We start from the raw sequence: 27540 nt of genomic DNA, 5'->3' as shown, positions 1-27540 counted from the left end.
AAACATTGTATTTTATTACGAAGTTGTAATAACAAGTCCTTGATCGTAGATTTCCTGGTCAGAGTACTCCGGAAATCGAACTATAATAGGATCTCTCTCGCGTGGCGGTCCCATTCCCTCGTCTTGCTTAGCTGTAATCATTTTCAATTCAAATCGTCTTCACTGTCTTATTTATGAAAATAATTGAATTGTTAGGTTAAAAGTTTTTAATTTTTTAATTTTGTCTGCTTATTCTGCACGAGTGAACTAGTTTACGGGTCTACAGGTATTAAGTGCTTAACAAAGTACAACAAAGCTACCTATCATGAAGCAGGTATGCGGCTCAATTATAGTATTACACTTGTCTCATTCTTTAAACACTACAGGGTAGTAGTATATCTCGCTACCCGTGCGGGATCTCAACACCCCGTACCACCATCTTAATACCTAATATACTATAATATAATTATTCATAACATAAAAGTTTGTCAATTATCTAGATAATGAAAAATATCTATATGACTCGTAAGAATGCTAGGTTCGTAAGTACAAAAAATAAATAAAGAAGCGGTGCGGCAAACATGTAGCAAATATAATATCTTGGTCATAATTGAGGGAAAAACTAAAGACTTGTCATGATATATCAAATGTTTTATTATTGGTATCGCAGCGGCGCGGGCTGTGGTCTATAAAACTATTATATAAAACTAGTCTCCCAAAGAATTAAATGTGTGTAGAGGCCGAAAAGTGTATAGACTGCCTTCACGGTAACTACATTCCCGATCTTGCGGACCGAATGGTAAACAGTCGACGTCGCCCTAAACACGTCATTTCGGATCCTTCCGATCCACTAACAGTGCTTTTAGGTACCCTAAGCACCGGTCATCGTTCTTGTCGAACCCTTACGACGAAGGACTCTGCAGTTAAATTAACCCAGACACAGCCCACTGAGTTTCTCACCGGATCTTCTCAGTGGGTCGCTTTTCCGATCCGGTGGTAGATTCTGCGAAGCACAGCTCTTGCTAGGGTTCATGTGAGCATCAACGTCAGGTTTGAGTCCCGCGAGCTCACCTACTAGTTCAGTAAATCTAGAATAACTCTTCGAGGTTACTAGAATAGGTAGGAAAAAAAATGCCTTCCTTGGACACATTCTTAAACTTATCGGAGTAGAGAATTACCTTTCCGAGTAGTATCCTTTGCTATCTAAGACATCACCTCTTCACAGTAGCTACAAAGAGAATTAGCGTCGAGGTGTAGCTTGTTTGTGCCTGTACCCTCGCAATTTAGTGCCCCATTAGAAATTATTAGGAAGCATGTATTAGGAATCTTAGCCTATATTGAGAGCTTCTTCTTCGTACACACAATGCTATCGCTGTAACTCACCACTTGTCTGTTAACGTCTCAAAACATGAGGCTACCTATGACTACCACATGCGATCATGCGAGGGGGAGCGCTGTATGTTTTATCCATAATATTATCTGTGAAATAAATGAGAATTATCCATTTTTTGTCGTTCCGAGTTTTATAATCGCATCATCGTTGCAGTTTTATGTAAGTAGGTATCGATATGACGTCAATAAGCTCCTGGCGTTCCTACAGCAGTAACGTTTCCCCTCTCGACCGTAACTAACGTGCAATAAGAGACTTATTCGCTGCAGAATTTCTAGTACGTATAATATTATAATAATAATCAACGTTATTTTGTAGATATTAACTTGAAAGACGTTGGGGACGGGCGTCAGACACGAACTAGATCTCTATGCTAATCCTGTATAATTTGCACGAAGATGCTTGCAATCTATTAGTGCATCCCGTTGTGTCTAGTTTAATTAATTAATTAATTAATTTAGAAATAATACCAAAGAAAGTAATATCAATCACACAATCTTCGACAATCGGCGTCCCGATTTTAAAGTATAATTTAATTTTTGTTTTTTATTTTATTTTTCATTGCGTGGCTCCGCGAATATGTAACGTTTTTGTAAATGTGCTTTGATCAGTTTTTGTTTTTATTTTGTTATATTATTCCACGTTTCTATCATATTATTCTCTTTTAATCTAGTAAAAACATTTTTATATATCATGTAACTTATCTTTGTTTCAGTAAAAGACTGGGCCAGAAGACAAAACAGAACTTAATATATAACTGTAAGTATGACATTTTAAGTTTTATCAGAGGTCTTTTTTTTTCTTTTTTTTCCTTTTTTTTTTCGGGCCGGGGCCGCCCCTCCTTCGAGGTCACCGCGCCTAGGGAGCGCGCGGGGTATGTGGAACTTGACGATCTGCAACGTGTTGGGAGCAGACAGCGGACCCTAGGAATTTTAGGGCCCATCCACTAAAGGACTCCTCGCACTCTTACATCCGACGTCCGATCTCCGTCCGTGACTTTAATAACTATTATAGAAAATTAATCGGTTTTTTCAATCGTTTATGTTTAATAAAAAAAAAATTATTTAACCACAAGGGACAAATTATGTTTACAAATTTATTGTTGAAAAAAAACATGATGATTGTCGCCTCTGTAACCACGTTTTACCTAGCTAAGATCCTATTTTTTGTTGGTAGGACTAGGGCTTACTTCACCAAATGCTGAGTAATGACGACTATTTCCCTCTCAAATTAGCATTTATTTTACTTCTCTAACTTATTTAACATTAAGATTATTTAATATGAGTAATATTAAAAATCTTAAACTGACAATCTCGAACTGTGCTAATTTTTGATTAATTCGTGAATTTACAATTAAATCTGATAAAATAACAATTTTATTCGTTTCATTACTGGTGGTAGGACCTCTTGTGAGTTTTTACTAGTGGTAGGACCTCTTGTGAGTCCGCGCAGGTAGGTACCACCACTCTGCTTATGTCTGCCGTGAAGCAGTAATGCGTTTCGGTTTGAAGGGTAGAGCAGCCGTTGTAACTATACTTGAGACCTTAGAACTTAATCTCAAGATGGGTGGCGCATTTACGTTGTAGATGTCTATGGGCTCCAGTAAACACTTAACACCAGGTGGGCTGTGAGCTCGTCCACCCATCTAAGCAATAAATAAAAAAATCGACAGTGACGGCTCATCCTCTATGTTTACCGTTGTCTATTACACGTTTCAAGCGACCATGCATTATTATTGAATAATAACTAATTTAAACTCTATTTGACTTTGTTGTGATTGTCGCCAAATGTATGAGTTGAAACAACTAGGTCACTAACACTAAGATGTTCAGAAAACATACAAACGTTTACACATTATAATATTGTATATATAAATCTACAGGGGTTTTTCCGGATGTTCCGTTATAACTACTGAACCACGCATCCGATTGACTTGAAACTTGGTATCCATGTAGAAAATACATGTACTTAATGGTTAGGCTAATATTTATTTGAGTGTTGGACTCCCTACACTAATTGTGGGGGCGTTAATGATGAGAATCTTTGTGGGAGTGAGAAATAATAATGTTAATTTTAAATGTCCAGCGAAGCGGACGGGGGTACAGCTAGTGTTTATATAAATCTACAGTAGTTTTTACGGATGTTCCGTTATAACTACTGAACCACGCATCCGATTGACTTGAAACTTGGTATGCATGTAGAAAATACATGTAATTAATGGATAGGTTAGTTATAATATGTATTTATTTGCTCCCGTTCAAGGTACGCAGTGAATAGCACCATGTCGCAACAGTACAGCCTGCGATGGAACAACCACCAGCCTAACTTCATATCCATGTTTACGACTCTTCTAAACACGCAGACTCTGGTGGACGTGACCCTCGCTGCTGAAGGGAAGCACCTGCAGGCACACAAGGTAGTGCTGTCGGCATGCAGCACATACTTTCAGGTGAGGATTAAGCTTAGTTGTTTGTATATTTGAACAACGTGATATTAAATCGATTTTAATATCTTACGGCTGAAATATATATACCTACATACATAAATAGTTTCGAATCTAATAATTAGAAGTCGTATGGTTTAATACGGACAATAAATAAAAATATGTATCATCTATTTTAACTTACTACCAGTTTACTACCAGCTCAGCCCAGCCCTACCGGGTGGGTAGAGAGCTCGCATTACCGAGAGCCACTCACGATCTTAAACCTAAAGAGCGGGATACTAAGTATTTAGGTGCCACGAAGACTGGTCTAATCAACCGTACTCGTCGAACTCGACAGAGGTCGACGTGCAACTTAATCCATGCATCAGCCCGCTGAGTTTCTCGCTTAATCTCCTCAGCGGGTCGCGATTTCGATCCGGTAGTAGATTCATTCGCGAAGCAATTGCTCTTGAGTTCTTAGGTCTCCTTCGGAGGCGCTCGGGCAGTTGTTAGCAAATCCCACCCCTCCTGGCTAAGCCTTTGCTCGCTCACCTGTCCTGCTGAAACTGGAAAGGCCTCCAGACCACCAGTAATCTTTCAACCATAAAAAAAAACTGGTCTAATCACCTCAAAGTGAGCGGCGATATTCACTTTATATGGTCCATGTCCTTTGGGAACCGCTTGACGAGGTATGACGATATGCATTCACAGTGGTTACGCCGATTTGTCTTTTGTGTTTGTGTCCCTTTCTAATGAATCCGACAGCTTTTACACAATAAAAATAAGATTTTGTTCTTTTATCGGTAATCAGATTAGGGCGTCTGTGGACTTCAATTACCACTTCATACCAAGTATACCGTGAACTCTTCTGCTCGTTAAACAACCTATTTGATTACATTGAATTGTCATGAATTCGGCGCTAATTTCGTGAATTCGAATTAGCTTTAGGTTATTGGACAATTAAAAAAATTAAGAACCTATAACTTTTTGAAGATTTTTTTTTATTGCTGAGATGGGTGGACGAGCTCACCGCCCACCTGGTGTTAAGTGGTTACTGGAGTTCATACACATCTACAACACCATGCCGCCACCCACCTTGAGATATGAGTTCTAACGTCTCAGTATAGTTAGAACGGCTGCACCACCCTTCAAACCGAAACGCATTACTTCTTCACGGCAGAAATAGACAGGGTGGTGGTACCTTACGGGCTCACAAGAGGTCCTACCACCAGCGAAAATTCTGTGCTCTTTTAACCGACTTTATTTAATTAGTTTATTCTAACCAAACCCGAGTGTTCCAACGAATAACGAGAGTTCTTCGGACCAGCCAGAGTATATTGTTAGTAGTAGTATTATATAGTGTGTGCCGTGTATTTGAAATGTTTTAATTTGTTCTCAGGCATTATTCGTGGATAACCCGTCCCGTCACCCGATAGTTATCTTAAAGGATGTCACGTTCGCTGACCTGCGGACGATGGTCGACTTCATGTATTACGGCGAAGTTAATGTCACCGAAGAACAGCTACCACAGGTGCGTTTCGCAATTAGTAAGAGAATAATAATGTGAGTTCATTCTTAGTGTAGAAAGTAGTATTTCGTCGTTGTCAAACCAAAATCTGCTATGTGCACTTTTTGAGATTTTTACTTTTTGACCTTTTCGTATAGTTCACAGTCCTATCTACCGTATAAAAACTGTTATGTGTCTATAGCTTTAATAATTATCTGTAGCTTTCATTTGATATAGTTCTTAAAAATTCACTTTCATATAAAATTTTATACGAAAATGTTTTTACTGGTTAATTCAAAATAAAGTTTTTGCACATAGCAGATTTTAGTTTGACAGCGACGATATGAAATATTGTACTATCTAGGTGCATTTTAAAAACATTCTGCGGTGATGTCTTTCATAGAATTCAAATTGACAGATGGCTGAATCTCGCTTACGATATTTTCAAGATAGGCTTGCACATATACAAATTCCGAACAATAACATTCGGACCATTAGAGCAATATCACCCGCTCGGTGGAAGAGCTTGTCTTTGTGATTAAAACTCAAAATTTCATAGTGTTCATAGGAATTCTTTATAAAAATGAACTCACGGGTGGACGACTGGTTTTAAATGGCTACCAAAAGCATTACATCAGTAACGCTGCTATCCACGTTTAGACGTGTAGTTATTAATTTTAAAGCCGGATTGCAGGACTGACTTTTTTTTATTGTTTCACACGTAACATAATACACTATTTTGAACTACTAAAGATTTCGCTAGCCTTTTATTATAAATTGAATTGGAATTGATTGGACGTACTGTTTTACTAATGGAACCCCCCGACTAGGAAAGCCGCGATAAATGTAGACTAATGCTTGAATCTCTAACAAGTGTAATTACTTTTAAATTTCATTTAACAGTACAATCTTTATGAACCACATTATTTTTTTCCGTCGTATTTATGTTCAATGTTTGTCTCGATCACACTGTGCTTGTTACACAAAAATGTGGCTTTTCGCCGACAAACCCGTTGATTTTGAACACTGTATGTTTGTATACGGTTTTAATTTTAGCTATTTGAAGAATCCAAGACTGTTGAATGACGCTTGGTGTCAAATTCGTTGCTAGGCCGTGCAAAAACGCTTGTGTGTGCCATCTATGACGACTTCAAGAGCTAAAACCTGATTAATTAAATGTTTTTTTTGGTTAAATAATTGAATCCGTACAGACGATATGCTCCGTGTTTCCTTGTGGTTCAGAGTTCAAAATTTTGTAATCTGCATTTTCATTCACTCAACTTACATAATTCTAAGATGAATACAATAATATTATTTAGCTTAAGTATTTTGAAACGATAAAATCGACTTGACGATTTGAATGTTTACGCTTTACCCTCTGACACTTGCACCAGCAGATATCAAATTATGTGATTTAGGTTAATTTGTTTCCGTTGTAAATACATACATCAATAAGATTGCATTGTAGCGTGTTTATGAATTTGAAATCGTATATAAATATATAAATTTATTTTAATTGGCCAATATTACATTGATAATTCCATAGCCTATTTAGTGTTAAGTGAGAGCACGTAGACAACACAAGTTGAATGACACGTTAAGTATTTTCATATTTTAATTGGGGTTAAACCAAAACACAACTAAATGGTCTAGAAGTAGAAAAAAAATATGACTTACCTTTGTTAAAAGACTTAACTGTTAGAAGATCGATATCAAATTCAATGATTATCGTTTTTCGCGAACTCGTAACATAGTTTTCACATTGAAAAGTACATTGTGAATTTTCTTCAACTAAAATTCGGGTTTAATTTTTCCATAGTAAAATTATTTATCGAGCAATGCGTTCGTGCTGGTATGTGGTAGTCGGAAAACAATTTGGCACGTTCCCGGGGATTAAAGTACCGGTCTAGTTATAGATCAACCGAAAAGCGAAAACAACCTTTCATTGCAATCATTATTTTAACACTCGCGGCCCGAAGCAACACGTGCGCTTCGAAGTCAATGTGTAAATAATAATTTCATAATTATATATAAATATATAAAAACACTCGGGATAAAGTGTAATCGCAGCTTTGGAAGACCAAAACGAATCATTATGTCTGCTTGTGTAAGTAAAAAAAAACTTGCAATCTATGCACAGTCGAGCTGGTAGGACTTATCTGTAACTTTTTGCGACTATGTTACTGTTTTTCGATTAGAGATACTTAATTGTCAGTAAATAGAGTTACGTCAACCGATTTCGGAGTTTATCATCTCCCAACTTCCCCACTAAGCGATCTTTCTCAGAGACTGTGCAAGATACTTAATTGCGGAGAGGTTAGATGTCACGTATATCTTAAATAGACCGTGCAATTAGATAATCGTGCGAAGTGTTTCTAAACATCAGTTTGCCATTTAAACTAATTAATCATCGAATATTAATTTTGCTCTTGTTTTTATTACAAACTTGATGGATCAACTACTGTTGTAGTTTGATACGACCGACTGCGCTTGAGTTACGTAAAAATTGCTTGTGAATTACAGGCCTGAAATTGGTAATCGACTCAGGAATTTTGGCTCCTTAAGTCAGGGTACACAATGTACAATGACTTAGTAGAATGCTTACTCACTCCGATCGTTGTACTGTTAAAAGTGAGGCCATAGAACTCATGTCTCAAGGTGGATGGCGGCATTTACGTTGTAGATGTCTATGGGCTCCGGCAACTACTTAACACCAGGTTGGCCGTGAGCTCGTCCACCTATCTAAGCAATAAAATTAATTAATAAAAACCCGGACTCTGGAGTTCAGAAGTCAGGGTAATTAGGATAACAAGAAGAGAATACTACTGCTATAGAGCGGCGCTGGTATAAATTCGCTCCGATCAATACTCAGCCATATCATTTACTAATTGTATATTATGTATTTTAAAAAATATATACTTAAGATATGTATGAACATTTTTCATAGGTGCTGGACACTGCTAAGCTGCTGAAGATTAAAGGTTTGACTGAAATGCCGGACTCTACGTCGTTGACCCGATCTCAAGGAACATCCGCTGACTTCCAATCGCCCGGAGAGTCCGTGGACTCGCAGCGGCACTCGGCTTCGCCCGCGTCGTCGCCCTCCAACAAACGGAAACGTTTTGTGTTAGTTAACTCTACAGTAATATCTCTGTGTGATTCGTTGTAATTACTTTATTTCACAAACAGATGTTTTACATATTTTTTACGTATACATAAGAAAAAAAGATTGTGTGGTTTTATGAAACCACAGTAAAAGTGAAACTTTTTTTCACATTATAGACATTTAAATCTGACGAGCAACATTTACATTAAACACTGACAAAAACAAACAATAGCGTGGAGCACTGGCACAAATGAGTAATAGTCTATACACTACACGGTCAGCTGCTGCGAACTATAGGCGCCGCCATATTGGCCTTGGCTGATCTAACGAGCGCCGTCACGCGACATGCAACACACAGACGAAAAAGTTTGAGACGATGTAATAATAAAAAAAAGATGATGGTATAGAATATAACATTGCATAAACAGTATTTAATCTTAATAATGTGAAAAGTCTATAAATGCTGAGATGCATTTCATAGCTATACAAAACCTAACATTTGGAAGAGGAGATATTAGTTTATGGTCAGCATGCAAGTAGCACCATGTGCTTTGGTACCTAGTGTGATGACATTAGGCATATGAAGATATAATTTCAGGCGCAGGAAAAGTTCGACGGGTTCCACATCACTGAACATGGTGATGGGCGAGGAACACCGGTCCGAAGAAGCACATAATATCGACATGATGAGGGAGAGCATCACTCTGAGCAGCGTGCCCCAGCAACGCAGGCGGGACTACCATGACGACAGAACCGTCGAAAATTCACAACAGGTAATCAATCATCTTGTTAAGATTAAACGACTCATAACTCTGAATTAAATATTATTTATCAGTGAAAATAGTTATGTGAAAATAGGTATTACATATCAGAATAATATCAGAATTATAAAGTCGAATACACTTGTATAAGCCGCGCCAATAAAGAAACGAATCTAAAATGGCGGCGGCGATCATGCGCTCTCACTCTAAACTATTGCTGTCTTCAGTCGAACACGGCGCGTACTGCATGCAAAAAAAAATCGGTTCTGACTTTGTTGTTGAATTCGAATTTTTTCACTTTCACTGGTAGCAAAATCATCTACGCAAGTTTCATCCCAGATGAGACACTTCCCCCTCTGCCATGGCATAAATTAAAGTAAAGTACATTCTCATTTTTTTTTAATTATTTTTTACAATAAACAACTTTTTCTTTCTATCTTTCTTTTTATTTGTTGACCCACCATCTGTCAGTGCAGGTACATAGACGCCATTTTCGATTCGTTTCTTTATTGGCGCGGCTTATATATACATTTTAATATTAATTCGTCTGGATCCCAATCATTATCCAGACAAAATCAAATGCCACCATACAATTTCAATGTAATTAATTGACTCGTTTCCATGCGTACAGACAACAGACCAGCAGAACATGAATATAGATCAAGTCGGGATGGACGCGAACACGGGAGGCATCCAGCAAGGTGAGTCGATATTGTTCATTACTGTTCCGTACGCATGCACATAAAAATTAAACATCTTTACGGTCTATTCTCGAAGGAAAAAAAGAACATTAAATTGGAAAGTGGAAAGTTCGCGAATGAAACCGTGAATTTGTTTTCAATAAATATACGCTTTACGATTCGAAACGATAATGCTTTAGCAACCATACAAATTTAATAATCGGATTTCTTATTATCACGCCTAATTATTACTATTAAATATATATTATTATAACATGTCAAAACAAATACTATAACATTTATTGTACCAATCCGCCGTTAGTGGTATGTATAAGCAATCGCATCATGATGACTTCTTTGTTTTTTCGAAATATATTCCAACTTTACCATTCTATATTTATGTTAAATTGTACATGTAACTTCGTTATAACATCAGATTAATGTTATAAAATCAGATCAATGTTATAAAATCAGACCAATGAAGTATTTATACCTCCTACTAAATGCGATTTTAACTTTTTTTCTAAACATTCGTCCAATGTGGTTAAGTATTAATATGTTTAAAAACTAGCGATTTTATTAAAAACACGTATGAGATAATGCAATCAATACACACGAGATATACTCAGGAAACAAACTCGAACATTGACCGGTAACAGAACCCACAATGCGTGGTAAAGAAAATCTTAAATATAGTGCGTTAATAGGTAAATAAAACAATAGCTTACAAATTCTTGGCACATTTCATTGTTACTTATTTCCAGCAAATATGTATATAATCGAGGCAACAGACGAGAAATACTTTTGTTTTGCTCCTATCGTATATATACATTCATAGCTATGATATTTTTAACTTCATACATTTTTCTTTTATTTACTGAGTATGGCAAGAAAATAAATACAATTATTTTGATTGAAATTTCAAATCTCGATTGATATGTTTAGTGTTGCTCTGTAATTATAAAAAAAACAATGTTTATTCGAAACATTAGCGACATATTGCTTTAATGATAATACATATTTTAGAGTATGAAAACATTATTGTAAATTTATTAAAAAAACTTAGTACCACTTCATAGAGAAACGAATGTTTTTTTTTATTTCAATTTATTTTCGTGCAGTTATGTTTTTGTTTTTTTGCTTTTAATAGTAAGAGCCATACATTTGTGTCGGTTCATGTCATTGTATCCTAAAAATCTCCCTGTTTTCTGACTTAATTTTCATCGTCTTGTATCATGATTTTAAAATTTTCAAAAATAAAAACAATCAATATTAAATTGTATCCCGGTTGTGAATATAAATATTAAATTAAATTTTTATGGGGCTCGTTTTTATAAGTATTGTCAGAGAACGTCGTTGCGTATTTCGGTGAGTTTTGTTTTCCAGGGAAGGGAGATCAATGACTGAGTCGTAATGATAAGTACCGCTTGCACTATAGAAAGTTTAGTAACACAAAAACCATTTATCTCTCTTCCCAGGAGCACAATGGAGTATGATGGAGCATACGTACCCGAGGTATACGAACGCTTGCATCGGGAGCGCGGGCCTGCAGCCGGAGGCGGGCATGTACATGAACAACGTGATGGAGCACCACATGGAGGGCGAGATGAACGAGTACGCGCAGGGGCTGGGCGTGGGCCCGTCGCCCGGCCCCAGCTGCGCGCCCGAACCTGCCCTGCCGCCCGAGCCCGCACCCCCAGCACCGCCCAAGCGACGACGTACCACCAACCCGCAGTCCGAGGAGAACTTCCAGCGCGCACTCGAAGCCGTGCGCTTCGGAGGGATCGGCTTCTGTAAGGCCGCCCGCATGTTCGGCGTCAACAACCGGACGCTCTGGCTCGAATATAAAAAGAAGGGCTACCCGAACAACCGACCGAGTATCAAGAGCCGCATCAAACGCGAGCACACGACCCCTCCGCCCGAGCACAAGGAGGAGCCGCCGCAGCCGGAGCGTCAGATGGCGCTGCTGTGCCCCCCGCATCCCGTCTCGGTCGGCTTCATCGACTCTCGGCCGCTCGACTTCCCGCTGCAGGCCGTCCCGCACAACTCGCCCCTCAACATTCTCGGCGTCAACTTTAATTCGATGCAATAGAACGCGGCCTGCGGTCAGCCCGGCACCGAGGCGTACTCGTTGTGACACGAGTGGGCGGTGGGGGAGTACGCCCCGCCCCCGCACGGACTGCCGCCGCCGATATACGATTTCTATATGCACATGCCCATGTAAATATGACAAGTCCTAAACTAGCGCATAAGGAAATAACAAGGTAATGTTACACGAGAATTCAATTACGAGTAGGACTGTAGCTCTGTGTTTATCGAATGCATCACAAAATTTCGAATCTACGTCGATAAGATTAAAAATATTTTTCATATTATAAGAATGTGTATGCTGCATTAAAGTAATAATTATTATTAATGTGATTATAACTTGAAATGAATAATTAGTAATAATACGTATCATAAATGTGTTTCTTTAGATGTAAAATCGATATCAACAATGGCAATAATGGTTTTTCTCTTTTTTGCTACGACAAATATAATTATTGTATTATATTGTTATTTAAGTTGCGCTTATAGATCTCAATAGAAGTTCCGATTTCAATTAAAAACACGAAGCAAAATAATAATATCCAAACTAATAAATGACAATTACCTTTGATAATTTTTTTTTGGTTTTTTTCATTAATTATATAAGGGTCAGCCATTCGGTGAACTAACATAATAATATGTAATGACAAATAATTTAAATGCACAGGTATACTGATGAAAAATAAAATCGTGAGCTATTAAAATTCTAATTTTAAGTTCTTAATTTAAAAAAAAATGCATAATAATTTAAAACATCACAATTTTGGATTGCATTATTTATCATATACATTTTTTTTTACAAAATACTGTCCAATATTTTACTTTTTTCTATGTTTTACTTAATTCCTATTTTGATTGTATAAAAAGAAATCACTTTCATGAAATACGAGCCATAACAAAGTTTAGATTTGTATTTATTTTCATTAATATTTTTGACTCTAAAGATCGATGGCGGCTTATACTTATGCTTTCATTAGCGTCCAAAAGGGGGAGCTATTTAAAAAAAAAAACTTTAAAATTAATGTTCGATTGTTTTGTTAGTGCAACGTCGTCAAGGGAGCATCAAATTTGACGTTTTATTCTCCTTGTCAATGTCAAAAATGTTATGGTTGTGTAGGTTTGTGCTATTGTAGTATATATTTACTATAGAGTATGGAAGGTAGAGGTATGGAACAGTAAGCATCTGTTAATTCATATATCTATCATAAAGCGTCCGGATGGCGCCACTGTATCACAACAGTCTGAATTTTGAGGTTGTAATAAATCCATTTATAATTTTAATATAAGTTATTCGGCAAAATGAATTATAAGAGTATTGAAGTTTTTCATCAATCACTCCAATTGTTACCGTCCTGTGTATTATTTCTTTAAGTTTCTCTAAGTTTTTCACATTCAGTTTCATATAAATTCTTCTCTTTTTTCCGGATATTGTTTTAACCCAAAAATGGCGCAATATATAGCATAGAAAATCCGAAGCGAAAAATGAAGAACGGTACTTAAATAAATGATGAATGCGAATTCGTATGCAGCTGGGTCCCTACCTCTATGCGCCAGTTTTGTGACTAAATCTATGTCACAAACTATTTTCTGAGTCAATCGGTCAGTGAATGCAAATACGATTCTTTTGACGAATCTTATGATATTAGATTGTGAAATAATTTCTAATTCGTTTCGCGTACTGAAACTACATGCAGTAAAAAATGAGCCCGGTTCGTGTTAAAAAAATTAAAATTTGTTGTTTTTTATATACATATTACAGCAATTCACGATCGTTTATGGCTGATTATAATCCACTTGCTCGCACGACCACTTATTACCGCGCAGTGAACACGTAAATAAAAACGAATCCAAATGCTTATGCTGGTTACTTTAGCTACCTCTTTGTGGAATGCGATTAGGTAGTATGATTAAAAAAAAAACAGTTACTGTTGCAATCTGTACCGTCGTCACCAAAAATTTAAAGTATTATATTATAAAACATAAATTGAACGATTTAAACGTTAATTTAAGTATTTTTCGAACAAAATTTATGTTTAATTTTATATTAAGATTTTGTTTTAATTTGTCGTCGTGTGATCACTGCTTTTAAGACAACCGTTAACAGTGGGTTTTGTATTTAAAACCTACTGTAATATTCATTGCGAGCTTTCTAATTATTGAAAATGTTTATAGTATATACTGCAATATATTTAATTAAATTATCTCCAACATGACTTGAAATAGACACATTTCAAAATGATTAGAGAGAAGAAACACAACAGAGGCAAAGAATTGATTCAATCTGTGATGATAGTCATAACAGAACACAAGATAATTGACAGATGCCTGAATCTCGCTTACGACATTTTCAAGATAAATCTGCATATGTACAAGTTCCGAACAACATTCGGACCGTCGGTCTACCGAGCAATATTACCCGCTCGGTGGAAGATCTTCTCTCCGCCGTTATACATACAAATCGTATTTATTATACGGCTTATCGTTTGAGAAATGGAAATTGTTATTGTTCGGTTTTGTTTTTCTAATGTTTTCACGTACAATACAGACTTGTTTTTAGCAGATGACACAATGATAATGAATTGGATTGTTTTCTCAACGACGTAGACTGAGTGAAAGAAAATGATAAAAGTGATGGACAACAGCCACATTAAAATGGGTCCAATCGTCATAAAGGACTACCCATTTGAAAGTTGTTCAAGAGTCCGTATAATTGGAACAGCGAATATATCTAAATGGGCGTGTTATGATCCTGTTTAGGTAACTGGTATCTGAATCACGACCCAGGCGGTCATTCGGAAGTGAATGAGGAATGAGGAGGGGGAGGATGAAATTTGGGGGGTCTCAGATCCAACAGGATAGATACGGAGTAGATACGGCTGCTATCTGTAAAGGAATGTCGAAACATTTATAATATTTATTTATTAATCGTCTGGTGAAATACTAAAAATTTTTAATTATGCCAAATCGTATTCAAAACATCGTATGTACAAAGTCACGTAATAAAGGCGACGTTCACCTATAAAGGCGTCTCAATCACGACTCATTATTTGACAAGATGTTTTGGTCCTGTTGGAATTACTACGAGTTCTGTAATAAAACAATAGAAAATGTTATGTGGAACAATGGATATGAGAGAAAATTTAGCGTTTGCTCATTAAAGATGAAGATGGTTTATTGAAGAACCAAATGGGGAAATGGATATTGAAAAAATATAATGAAGCCCTATGATATTCCTGAGAGCTTCTGTACAAGAGCTTATGACGTAAATTGTGACGTCATATGCTGCGATAGCGCGCTCTTCGTCTTAAAATATTTACAGCATACGTAATTTCTGATATAATTTTAAAACGCCTATGTGAAAGCCGTATTGCATCTTTTTGAAAATAAACATAAAGATACCAAAATATTGTCAAATCCAAAAGCCATTGAGCAGCAGTAATCACCCGTCGATAAATTATATGAGGTTTTCTTGTACATAAACGACTAAATCTTTACAAGCAGTATTGACTGATTTAATGTGCATTTATTGTGTATGAAATGCATAACGATAACAATACACTGTTTATTTACTTTAAGTGTAATTGATCGCACACATAGTTTGTTCACGAAAAATTTGATTAAACGAATTTCTTATTCAACTACAATCATCGACAAGCGTTCGTCAATATTAATAATAATAATAATCAGTAATAATATTATTTCTTTCACGTTACCTTAATCCTACTTTACGCTTGTTCATAGTAAGGAAGCATCACGTTTATTTGATAGATATATATTTTTAAAGAATAATAATAACTATGTAATAACATTAAGTATTTAGTAGTTTTAGTTAGTTCGGGTGGTACAGCGTCGCCACTGTATTTAATAAGTTCAATATATCACTAAACATAGATCTCGTATGTGTATAAAAATATAGTTTGTAGCGTTGAACAACTTTTTTTTTTGTATGAAAATTTAATCATGCATTTACTGTATTAGTCTCTTAAGATGCGTCCGTTTTAGTCCCACGGTGTTTCGAATTATGACGAAATCGAATCTTCCGTCCTCTGACACTTATCAGTTTTGCACCATAAACCTAATAGCAATATATTTGGTTTCACTCGTCACTTAGTTATTTAAGTGAGCGTTATAGTCGAACCATATACCATCTGTTTTGTCGTTCTTAACTACTGTGATGATCGATAATAATGATGAAATTGTGAACGCCGTGGGATCAAATTGGTGTGCGCTCAGGTTTGTAAAGATGTTACGGATCAGTGGCAGGAGAGGGATTGGCAAATCGTGAAAAAAAAAACGCGGGTAGTTTAAAACACGTGACGGATTCAGCGGGCGAAATCGAATGCTAGGTTCTAAATTAATTAAAGTCCCCCATAAAAATATGAAATTATGCAAGGATAAATGATTGACAATAATAAAAAATGTACAAATCATTTGATAAAGTTTTTTCTAAGCCACAAGTGAAGAACACACAGATATTTGTAATGAGCCAATATCTAAAATTACCACACTTAATCAGTCAAGAGGCGCTGAATGCCCTATCGTATTAACAAATTTTGCTGTTCCAAACTGACTCTCAGAAAATCTTTGACACTTATTTTGCTCAATAATTGACTCAAATCTTGTTTGGCAACTCATTGTAAACTCATTTGGTAAGTCATTATACTCGTTAAAATAATAATAAGAATGCTCAATAATAGAAATTGAATTCGAAATACATCATTAGACCTCTGTGTTTTTTTTTTAATGTTGACCATAATTTACCAAAATATAACAGCTCCAAATTTCTCGAAAATTCCCGAATTTAGTTATTTTTTAAGATCGTTGCCGATCTCTGGGTTAAGAGTTTAGTATGATAGTCCGAACGCGAGCCACTCTTAGTCTAAATATAAAACGTACAGACAGATGTCTCATTTAATCGCAATAATTTATGTTTACAGATTACACAATAGTCATGTTTTATCACTTGTCCGTTTATTATAAATATCAAGTATCGAGTTTTTTTCCCAAAGTAAGGGTTCCGTAACTAAGTAGTTTTGTAGATGAATGTATACGCCACTAAATTTTAATTACCAAAATTACATATATCACCTAAAAGACAAACGGTCTCACAAAACCACCTGTCTCGGTTTGAGGACTTTGACGCGGGATATTTAATGAAAATCGCACGCGTGACGCACGAAAAATGTACCAATAAAGTTTGACCACGAATTGTTGACACAAAAAAAAAGGGCTTTATATTAATAATGTTCATTGATGTATTAATATTTGTATTGGTTTTCTCGTCTACATCAATTCAGCAACGGCAGTGAGACATTTGCATTTTTGGTAATTAAAATTTAGTCTAGATGTGGAAATAGAAGACATTGTATTCGTATCTCTAGTAAGTTCGTTATTAAGTCATCCAGCTCGCGCCGGTTACACTAAATTTGTGTATCGCGGGCACTATCTCGGACATAATTTTGAAAGTATTATTTTTGTCTTAATATAAAATTAGGGAGTATTATATTTTTCTATTCGACAACGGTTTATGAGTTTGGGTACGATCTCTTTTTGTTTAAAAACGTGTTTCGACTGATTTTTTTACTTAAATTAATACTTATATTTAGTGATTTAGAAGCGTAGCTGCTACGGTAACAAGATCATATTAATGTAAATATGTCACTGTATATACAATCACACAGGAGGTCGGCCCTCGGTCACGTGTGGCCTAATCATATCGAATCGTATACCACGAATACAACGCTGAATAAATATATATATATTTTTTCATTTTCTGTATAAAAGTGCCATTAACTAACCATGTTTATATATAGGGTGTTGATTTCGCACTTTCTTTGCATGCGTTTAATTGAACATGTTACCATAATATGCAATGTTTGTTTGTGATTGCGTAAAGCATTGTCATCGTTCGCATCGCATCCCCCGTGTGTTACTGTGTCTACGGTGTCCGTATTATGTACTCTGTGCGTAGCACGAATCATTGTTCTAATACCAAAATAGATTTAAATAAAACTTGATTATTTTGTAAAGCAGATTTTTATTGGTTCACCTTTACGTTTTTTCGTTAACAGAATTTTTAAATTTTCAATTTATGAGTTGCTATTAATGCTAATTCAAAATACATATGAGTAAACGTTGCAAAGTCTAACTAAAAATACGGTAAAATGAACTAAAGTAACTTTATTTACTTACCGTACGATTCATTTTACTAAATGTTCAATAATTTACGTTCCATCAATCTGAAATTCTAACAGCATTTTATTATCTTTGTAGGCAGTGGCTTGGCTCTGCCCCTGGCATTGCTGAAGTCCATGGGCGACGGTGACCACTCACCATCGGATGGACCGTATGCTCGTCTGCCTACAAGGGCAAAAAAAAACTAATACTTATAACGTATTCTCAAGGTCTAAAGTTCGATGCTCCATCGTTTATTGCTTCTTCCGTTATCTGGAGCCTCTGTACATAAATTGTGATATGTAATTTAGTTTTATATTCAAACCATACAAATTCCAGAATCGATAAAAGTGGACCCAGGACTGAAGCTCCGACGATCGAAACACTTTAAGCGCCAGAACAGAGTAGCCGACGACCGCGACATGCGCAAACAGTGTTCCGAGCCGGCCGTCTCGACACCGCCGCTGCCCGTGTTGCAGAAGCACGAATCTTACCCGCAATACGCTACCAAGGTAAAATATAAATACTAGAATTTGAACTAAACCTTTATTTTGGTTCATTCAATTACTCTTTATTTGTCTACCTATGCTGATAGCCTTCAGAGGCTATATCAGCGTTACCCTAGCGTAGGGGTGAGCTCTTGGGGCTCAAACCGGCAATGTTGCTAACACTGGCCCTAGTAAGAGCAGTGTTTCGCATAATCTACCACCGGATCGGAAACGCGAGAAACTGAGTGGTCTGTGTTTATGTTATGGTTAATCTACTCGTCGAGCTCTTTATCATAAGCGATGGGCTCGGCGAGGACAATGACCGGTGCTTGAGGTACCTAAAAGAACCGTTAATGAATCGGGAGGTCCGTAATGACGTGTTTAGGGCGACGTCAACTGTTTATCATTCGGTCCACAGGATCGGGTAGGTAACTTCCGGCCGCCACGATTAGATTGTTGTCGTTGTCGACTGCATATACTTACTGATGGACTCTAGGTACAGGTCATCGTGGAGGTCGATGTTCCTACGAACCACGGGGCTCCGACGGCTATCCTGCAAAAACGGAATTGAATGATTCGAAGGGGTTTCAAGTTAGTGCGGGCCGCGCGAGCAAACACTACAATTACATAGGTCATAGGGGCGAATGCAAGTTTTATAGAGTGTCACCTTATTACGAAGGGACAATAAAATTTACTTCGCTTGTAAATCATTGGATAGAAGCGTTCTAGTATGAAAGTGGCACGATTGCGTACAGTTTTAATATGGGGTCGGAATGTCATCCCTCTGTCAAGGGTGACCGCCTAGATATTTGACCTTCGAGGTTCACAGGTCAGACGAGGTATGTATGGGCTGGCTAAAGAGAGTGATGGGGCGAATGGCGGAGGTGTTAACGCGCCTATTAGAGACTGGGCTGCTCTAAGTGGTATTCGGAGGGCGACCCATTTTGAAGAGCACTGCTGTGCTTTTCGTGAGGTTTATGTCAATGCGCCACTTACGAAACCACTGTCCCATGGTGGCTGTTGCGATCTGGAGACGCCGATACAATAACGATTTATTTTTATTAAACAGAACCGAAGATCGAAGCCGCAGGAACGCGAAGTCGGTTCGTTGTTGATTCGCGCCGTGACCGTGATCGACCGTCAGTCGTCGGGCGGCCCGTCGGCGGCGGCGGCCTCGTCGGAGTCCGGGGGCGAGTGCGTGACGACGCAGCGCGCCCGCCACACGCCCGCCGTCCGCTCCGGGCCGCCGCTCAGCTGCAACTTCTGCTGGAACACGGTGGACGAGTGCGGCCGGATCCTGCGCCGGAAGACGCAGTACCACTGCCCGGAGTGCCGCACCAACCTCTGCATAGTGCCCTGCTTCCACGAGTACCACGACAACCCCGACGCGGAGCCGGGTGCCGGCGCCAGATGAACGCTCCCCTCTGCCATACTAATACGTTTTAAGCGCACGCCAACGGCTAAACGCTCACGTGCGAACTCAATTAAGACGACACATCGTCGTTGTCAAACCAAAATCTGATATGTGCACTTTTAAAGTAATTATTACATCGTCTCAAACTTTTTCGTCTGTGTGTTGCATGTCGCGTGACGGTCGGCCGCGGAGTAGGGATAAACTAAAAGGCGCTCGTCAGAGCAGCCAAGGCCAATATGGCGGCGCCTATAGTTCGCAGCAGCTGAACGTGTAGTTTATAAACTATATACGCTATTTTGTTTGTTTTTGTCAGTGTTTAATGTAAATGTCGTTTGTCAGAGTTAAATGACTGTAATGTGAAAAAAAAGTTTCACTTTTACCGTGGTTTCATAGAACCACACAATCCTTTTTGAGATTTTTACTTTTTGACCTTTTTATATAGTTCAGAGCCCTATCTACCGTATAAAAAAAATTGTTATGTATCTATAGCTTTAATATTTATCTATAGCTTTCATTTGATATAGTTCTTAAAAATTCACCTTCATATAAAATTATATACGTAAATGTTTATACTCGTTAATTCAAAATAGAGTTTTTGCACATAGCAGATTTTGGTTTGACACTGACGATATACTAAAGAAATAAATATATATATATATACAGTAAAAGCTCTTTATTCGCTGGATATGTGTTCCTTAAATATGCCGCGAATACAGAAACCATGAATATGGAATGGTATTTACATAGGTATAGGGGTCGTTCGTAGGCAACAAAATAACAAACAAGTACATGTATATATACAAAAATGAACGCCGAAGGCGGCTTGTATCAAAGGCGAACCAATACAGCGGCGACATCATTTAAGAACATACTTTAGGCATAGTCGTAATAAGGTCTATTTTACTTTTTTATTGGTCCATTTGACGATGCGTTTTCAAGTATTCGGTTGAATCAATGTGTGTGTACCGCGAATGAAGAAATATATAGCCGCGAATATAGAAATTGGATTGCATTTTTTAATCCGCGAATAGTGAAAACGCGAATAAGGAGCTTTTGCTATATACATTTAAAAAAAGAATTGAGTTCCGTCGTGATCTGACCTTTAGCTGGATCTTTAGAATGTTAATTGTTAAGTTTGTAAATATGTTTATTGAATGTAACATTATTTCTAAGTATATTTTCTAAGTAAATTTTTGGGCTTATATTCAGTACCCGTGATCCTGTTTTTTATGAAGATTTTACACACAAATGTTATGAAATATTTAATTGTATTTACACTATAATAACGATTAGCGCGTAGTCAAGTTTTTTATTACGAGGAGAATTCGATGTATCTATATGTATAATTAATGCCTACTACCTTATATATGTCTTTTCGCATTAAAAGTGTACAATTTCCACAAATATTCGAAATTGAGTTAATATGCATAACCATTTGATATCACCAGTATTTTTCTCATAAATACTGTCAAAAGAGCGTAGTTTAGTTTTAGATATATTTTTTTAGTTTACCTATGTTTTGACTTCTATTAACAAAATTAATACATAATTTTATCTTACTTGAAAAGACAGATAATGTAACTGGTAAAAAATAATAAATAAACGTTGCAAAGATGATTAATATTATAAATATTACATGTTAAACCTTTAAAACGCTCTCCTGTAAAATTAATAAGTTTGGAGATTATACAGTTTTAATGCGAGAAGACGATTATATCATACGTTTAACAATGTGATTTGATTACGGATGTTGCAATATTTTTCACCTTGTTACAGTGATACGTCTTGTGATATTGTAGTGTGAACTCTAACGAAATGTTAATGTGCACGCGAGCGTAGTACGTAACGTGCGGCGATAAAACACGCATAAATAAATAGATAGCACATAATTTTTATCGGATATACTTACATATATTTACAAAAAGTTGACTCTAGTTTGTAAAGTTGTAAAGCGAACCTCTAAAACACGAGCTGCAATTTAAAAAAAAACTTTATAAATATAAAATAATAAATAAATAAATAAATTTTGTAATATATTCGTCTAGTTCTACGAGCTTCAATTAAATTGATGTTTCGATTCAATTAGCCTGTTTTGTATTTAAGGTAACGTAAACTAAAGCAATAAGGGTTAATTATCTTTTATTTTTTTTAAAACATGTATATTGTATTTTCATAAAAATATTTACAGGTATTCATATTAGTACCTCATCGATTGTAATGTGAACTTCACGATCTTATTGACCTCGTTTTAAATTGTAACTGTGATTTGTCTATGGAATTGAAGGAAACGGCAAAGCACCGAAGTCTCCTATTTCGTAATCATATACAAAAAAAATTATAATACGCGCGTATTTGTTCTATCTGTTTTAGAAATATCAGTCTGTAGAAATTGCGACCTGCCATTTTTGTGGCGGGTTGCAATTTGGCTATATCTGTATAAAAAAATTGTGAATTACTTGATATTTATATTACTTGGCACTTCCAAAGTACAATATACCAATATCTATAAGAAAAATAGGCTTAGCGAATTTCATCTTGGTGGAAGTTCACACATCATGATAATATATGTGTTTGCCAGTTCGATTACATTCACACGTAAAAGGAGGTATTTATTCGAATATTTATGCAGAACCACATTGAAATCAGTTTTGAAATGAGGCAGTAGTTAATGATACAAATATGTGTTGAAGAATAGTGATCTAGAAGGTAAGTCTAGCTGTCACTGTCTCACGCCCGTATCGCAATGGCTATGACGTCATAAGACTGATTTAAAAATTCTTACCCGAAAAGTTCGAGTGAAATCTAACTCGACTATATCTGAAAGTGTTTGTAAAACATACTTTTGGGTAGAATAATACCATGAAAACAATGTTGCCATATATGTGCAACACTAAACCTCGGTAATGACAAAAGTGTAGGGTAGGTACATGAAAATATTAGTCGACTTTGAAGCTGTTTATTGAAACGAAAATATATAACGATATATTTCGTAAAATTTTTAATGTAAGAAAAAAAATCAATTTATTATAGGAAGTATGTATTTAAATTTATCTTTTTCTATAAATAAAAATGAAAGTTTGTGTGATTGTCGTCCATGCGTCCTAAGTGATTCATCGATTTGTGTTGTTGTCGTTAAGGAAGGTTTCTGTCGCAGTGCCACCGTCATACGCGTGAAAAGCTTCAAGAAATTGTTGTTTCTCATAAAATCAATGAGGTTCACGGCGGACCTTAACCAGGCTTCACTATTTTATAACAAAGAACAACCATTCATTGGGCATGAGTTGAAAACACATACGCACAAAACATTTGTGAGCTGTCACTCATATTCTCCCCTCCTTTCTTGTATTTTCAAATTTTAATAAAATGCTTCTTTTTTTTTTCTTCCTATGCTGATAGCCTTGAGTGGCTATTTCAGCTTAGAAAATGCTGAAAACGTTCGTATTCATGCCGCAGTACAAGCGCCATCTAGAGGCCGCTTTGGTCATACATACTGATAGCTGAGACGCTAGACGTCAGAAATGCATCAACTATCCTATTTATAAGAAAACTAGCTGTACCCGTCCGCTTCGCTGGACATTTAAAATTAACATTTTTATTTCTCACCCCACAAAGATTCTCATCATCAACGCCCCCGCAACGTGTAGGGAGTCCAACACTCATATAAATATTAGCCTATCCATTAAGTACATGTGTTTTCTACATGGATATCAAGTTTCAAGTCAATCGGATGCATGGTTCAGTAGTTATAAGGGAACATCCGTAAAAGCCACTGGTAGATACCTACCTACCTATATATATTAGTATATATGCTCTGTATAAAATATTAAATTTAGAATTTTAACAGTAATTGATTTCCGTGTCACAATATTTAGACAGCATAAGGATTTAAGGAAAGTTATTTGCTGAGTAAGTGTATAGCGTAGTGATTTTAAAGCACTTAATGCAATGATATGCCAGGCCCCTCGGTTTGTTGGTGTCTGTAGCATTTTGGGTGAGTTGCACAAGCACTTGTCTTGGAAATAAATGCATCCGGTTTAATTGTGTAAATGACCAAAAAAAAGCTTTCAAGAAAGATGAATCCAATACAAAAGGTATGTTATTAATTTTTTGGCAACGGAGAAAACATGATCCTACAACAAGGTGTTATCATATTAATTGAGACAGTGCTTACGTAAGTAGTAATACCTTTTGAATTTATCGATGAATAAGTAGGTATGAGTTGAAAAAAAAAAACAGTTTCCATTCGTTTTCAAAAAGATAATGAGTTAACAATATCCTGGGAAGAGCATGATGTTCCGAGTGAACATTGTGGTTTTACGCTTTAATAACAGAAGCTACGAGCGTGACCAGTATGGTATGTTAAAAACCTTCCAGAGAAGTCCTATCGGATTTGTGAAAAGTCGTTTTAATATCATTACTACATTGGAAGTTTCTGTTTCTAAGATTGAGCAGACAATTCTTAACGGAAATAGTTTGAAATTATAAAATTAAATGTAGAAAATGGTACAGCTTGTTGTAGAGCTTTGTGTACTCTGAATACACGCTCCCATACCAATGGTTGGAAATAAGATGAGAAAATCACTTTGTTTAAAACCCCGTGCGTATAATATTTACATAAAGCGTCCTCCAAATTGCCGTCTGGCTTATAATTGAGTTGCACGTCTCCCCTAGCAACGCCGCCCTCAAATTCACAACCCTTCGACAGACCCCTCGTCACAATATATACACACGTATAACATATGCCTATTTTGTTATTAAATTGCACGTATAAAGGGTGTCACACATGGCGAAGATACTATAATATTTTATCGATATATGGTTATAGTTCATACAAAATGTATAGCGAGCGATATTGTATGTAACCCTTAAATGAACAATGTTGTTTTTAAACAACATACTAAACATCACAGATAAAATTGACCTTCTTTTAATTTTTTGTTAATTTTGACAACTAGTTCTTATTTCTGAAAGAATTTTGAAAAAAAGTATAGTAAATTCATGTCTAGATTTTTTTACTCATTTTTCCTAGACAGTAATACATGTCTATTACACAAATATATTTTTTTAAAACGTGAAACAAAAATCGTCCATTTAAGGATAAAATATTATAGTATCTTGGCCGTGTGTGACGCCCTTTATGCTCTTGAACGAGGATAGCCCGGTCGGTTCGCTTTTGGAAATTCATTCGTTTCATTTTCTTTCGTCTTTCAATTAGACTACAAAACACACTTTAAAATATTTAGTTCGCATCGAAGCAGTTGAAGACTGATGAAACAATGAATAGCTTAAATATACGCTTAAGAAAGCGTAGGTGCGTAATGCAAATATCTCACTGTCTCGTCTCGTCTGTAAGTGAATTTGCAATTTGATTTTCTTTTAATTTCACCAATCTGGCCCCTCACAATCTCGAAAGGTTTGGAAGTGACAAATTTATCAACGGTTTCTTTTGTTTCGATTTTAGAGTTTATTGTAATCTAAAGCACATAAATTATGAAAAAATACCTTTTTATATGTGCCGCGTACAACTGCTCAATGCGTTGGGGTAACTGAACACTAGAAAGAAACTGGAGTGTATTTTTTTTTTTCACAAACGAATATTTCACTCTAGGAAGCTCCACAACCACTTGACAACACAATGTCATTTATTATACGAAACCGTATACAGCAGATTTATAGTATACAGTATCGTCATCAACCCAGAAATGTCCGGTGTTGAGACATAGGCCTCTCTTAAGGCACGTTTTAATTACCTATAGGCCTGCACCCCCGACTTTCAGCAGTTTGTTAATTTTGCGGGAGGCCTACCCATGCTTGCTATGTATTTTTATCTATGAGGATGGTGCTTCGCGACACGCATTATCCTCGTGTGTTAGACTATGCTCATATTGTGCCAGTACGTATTGTGAGCCCACAAGTACCACTGTCTTGCCTGTTTTAGTCGTGAAGCAAACGTTAATCGAGGAATGCGATGAATAATAATCAAAAGTAATGCGTCCTACATTTGTGTTTCATGGGTGCGGTATAATACTATATTCAGTATATGTAGTACTATATTCGGTGTAATATATATTCAGCAAATATTACAGTGAGCGTGTGGGCGCGATAACACATCTAAACTATTAAAATCTATTTATAAAAATTGCACGTAGAAAATAATATACAAAATTGATCTGCACTCGAAATTGTGATATGTCGCATCTTTGTATCGCTTCAATGAACCGTTTGTAAAAATATTTAGTAGGTACAAGATGTTTAATGTAAATTTTAAGATAGAAAATATATCAGTTTTTTAAAACGTTGCTAGTTATATCTTAACCTCTAGTAGATAATTTAGATTTTAATGAAATAGAACAATTGTTTTAATACTTATTAAATAATAATATGTTCATTTTGTATGAATATATAACACACAGGTGTAATTATCAGTCTTCTGGTAATTTCCCTTTTAAGTAATATAATACCTAATATTACGTATTATTCAATATGAAACTCTGTCTTATATTACTTGTTCTTAATAATTTGCGATATGTATTTCTTCCGCTTTGTTTCAATATTATAAGCTAAAATTATTTATTTTAAAATAGTGTTTGCCAAATATTTTGTTTAAAAAAATTACGGACCGTTCGATTATCAGAAATAATAATATTTGTTCCCAGCTGCTTCAAAAAGTAGTGAGGCAGTTCTAGTGCACAATTTATGTATGCGCTGTCCTGTGACACTCGCAGCGTTAGGTGTGGTTTCGCTAGATTCATCCTAGTAAAAAAGTAGAGCGGTGTGACGTAATAATGTAAATTGTTTCAATTTACGTCTGAAACTTTAATTTTGGGAGCATACTTTAATAATATAGTGCGTTTCACATATTTTTTATATGATAAACTCTGATATTCTCTTGTTCTTTATCTGTAAGTCTTGCTTATTATGTTTTTTTTTAAGTTTTATTTTAATAACATATTGGTCTCAAATACAATTGAAGTAATTCAACTAAAGGAAATTTTTATGTATGTTGTACCTTATAAGAGTTTAACATTATGTTCTAAGCCACCGTGCTAATGTTTTCGAATTACAAAATAATGTTATTAACTGAACGCTTGTTTAATAATATTCTGTCATTGAATTTGGGACAAATTCATAAAATCGTTTCAATTATTTCATAAAATTGTCACGGTTATTAAGCTAGTTTTTTCTGGTCTAAGTTTAATTTCTTTATATTATTATTCCAGTGTTTTTTTATTTTAAATATTATTATGGTTATAACTGTATCACGTAAAATAAAAATTTAATTATCATTAATATTCGAGTCTAATTTTAAGCACAAAACAAGTTGTTCTATGCTTTTTGTTTTCGAAAGAATACCAACCAAAAATATTAAGGTTATTATCTTTAAGACCTTTGCTCTCTGTGTGCTAAGTATTTAATATATCGTCCACTTGGCAAAAACCGTGTTTTATTTTATATTGTATTATACTATACATATAATATAACTATAAAAATTAACTGTCTGAGCGGGAGAAACTTGTATAAAACAATG

At 36.0% G+C, this 27540-nt stretch overlaps 1 protein-coding gene across 2 annotated transcripts in view; it reads left to right on the top strand.

Annotated features, from left to right (window-relative positions):
* The window catches only part of LOC101745111 (protein jim lovell), a 31465-nt gene extending 4016 nt beyond the window's left edge, over positions 1-27449 (top strand). The window contains exons 2-9 of one of the 2 annotated variants that reach the window (XM_012696060.4): positions 2085-2128; positions 3632-3818; positions 5194-5325; positions 8249-8427; positions 9006-9180; positions 9800-9869; positions 18450-18622; positions 19668-27449. In XM_012696060.4, coding sequence (XP_012551514.3) covers positions 3651-3818; positions 5194-5325; positions 8249-8427; positions 9006-9180; positions 9800-9869; positions 18450-18622; positions 19668-20012 — 1242 coding nt within the window. In that variant the 5' untranslated portion in view covers positions 2085-2128; positions 3632-3650 and the 3' untranslated portion in view covers positions 20013-27449. Of the gene's footprint in view, positions 1-2084; positions 2129-3631; positions 3819-5193; positions 5326-8248; positions 8428-9005; positions 9181-9799; positions 9870-11326; positions 17966-18449; positions 18623-19667 lie in introns of those variants that run through there. The other variant, XM_012696058.4, reaches the window with a different exon arrangement.
* Positions 27450-27540: the final 91 nt, after the last annotated feature.

This window comes from Bombyx mori, chromosome 1 (genome assembly GCF_030269925.1).
Source record: "Bombyx mori chromosome 1, ASM3026992v2".
In the NCBI taxonomy this organism is placed as follows: domain Eukaryota; kingdom Metazoa; phylum Arthropoda; class Insecta; order Lepidoptera; family Bombycidae; genus Bombyx; species Bombyx mori.
The sequence above is the reverse complement of the archived record's forward strand: the minus strand, read 5'-3'. Positions and strand labels throughout refer to the sequence as shown.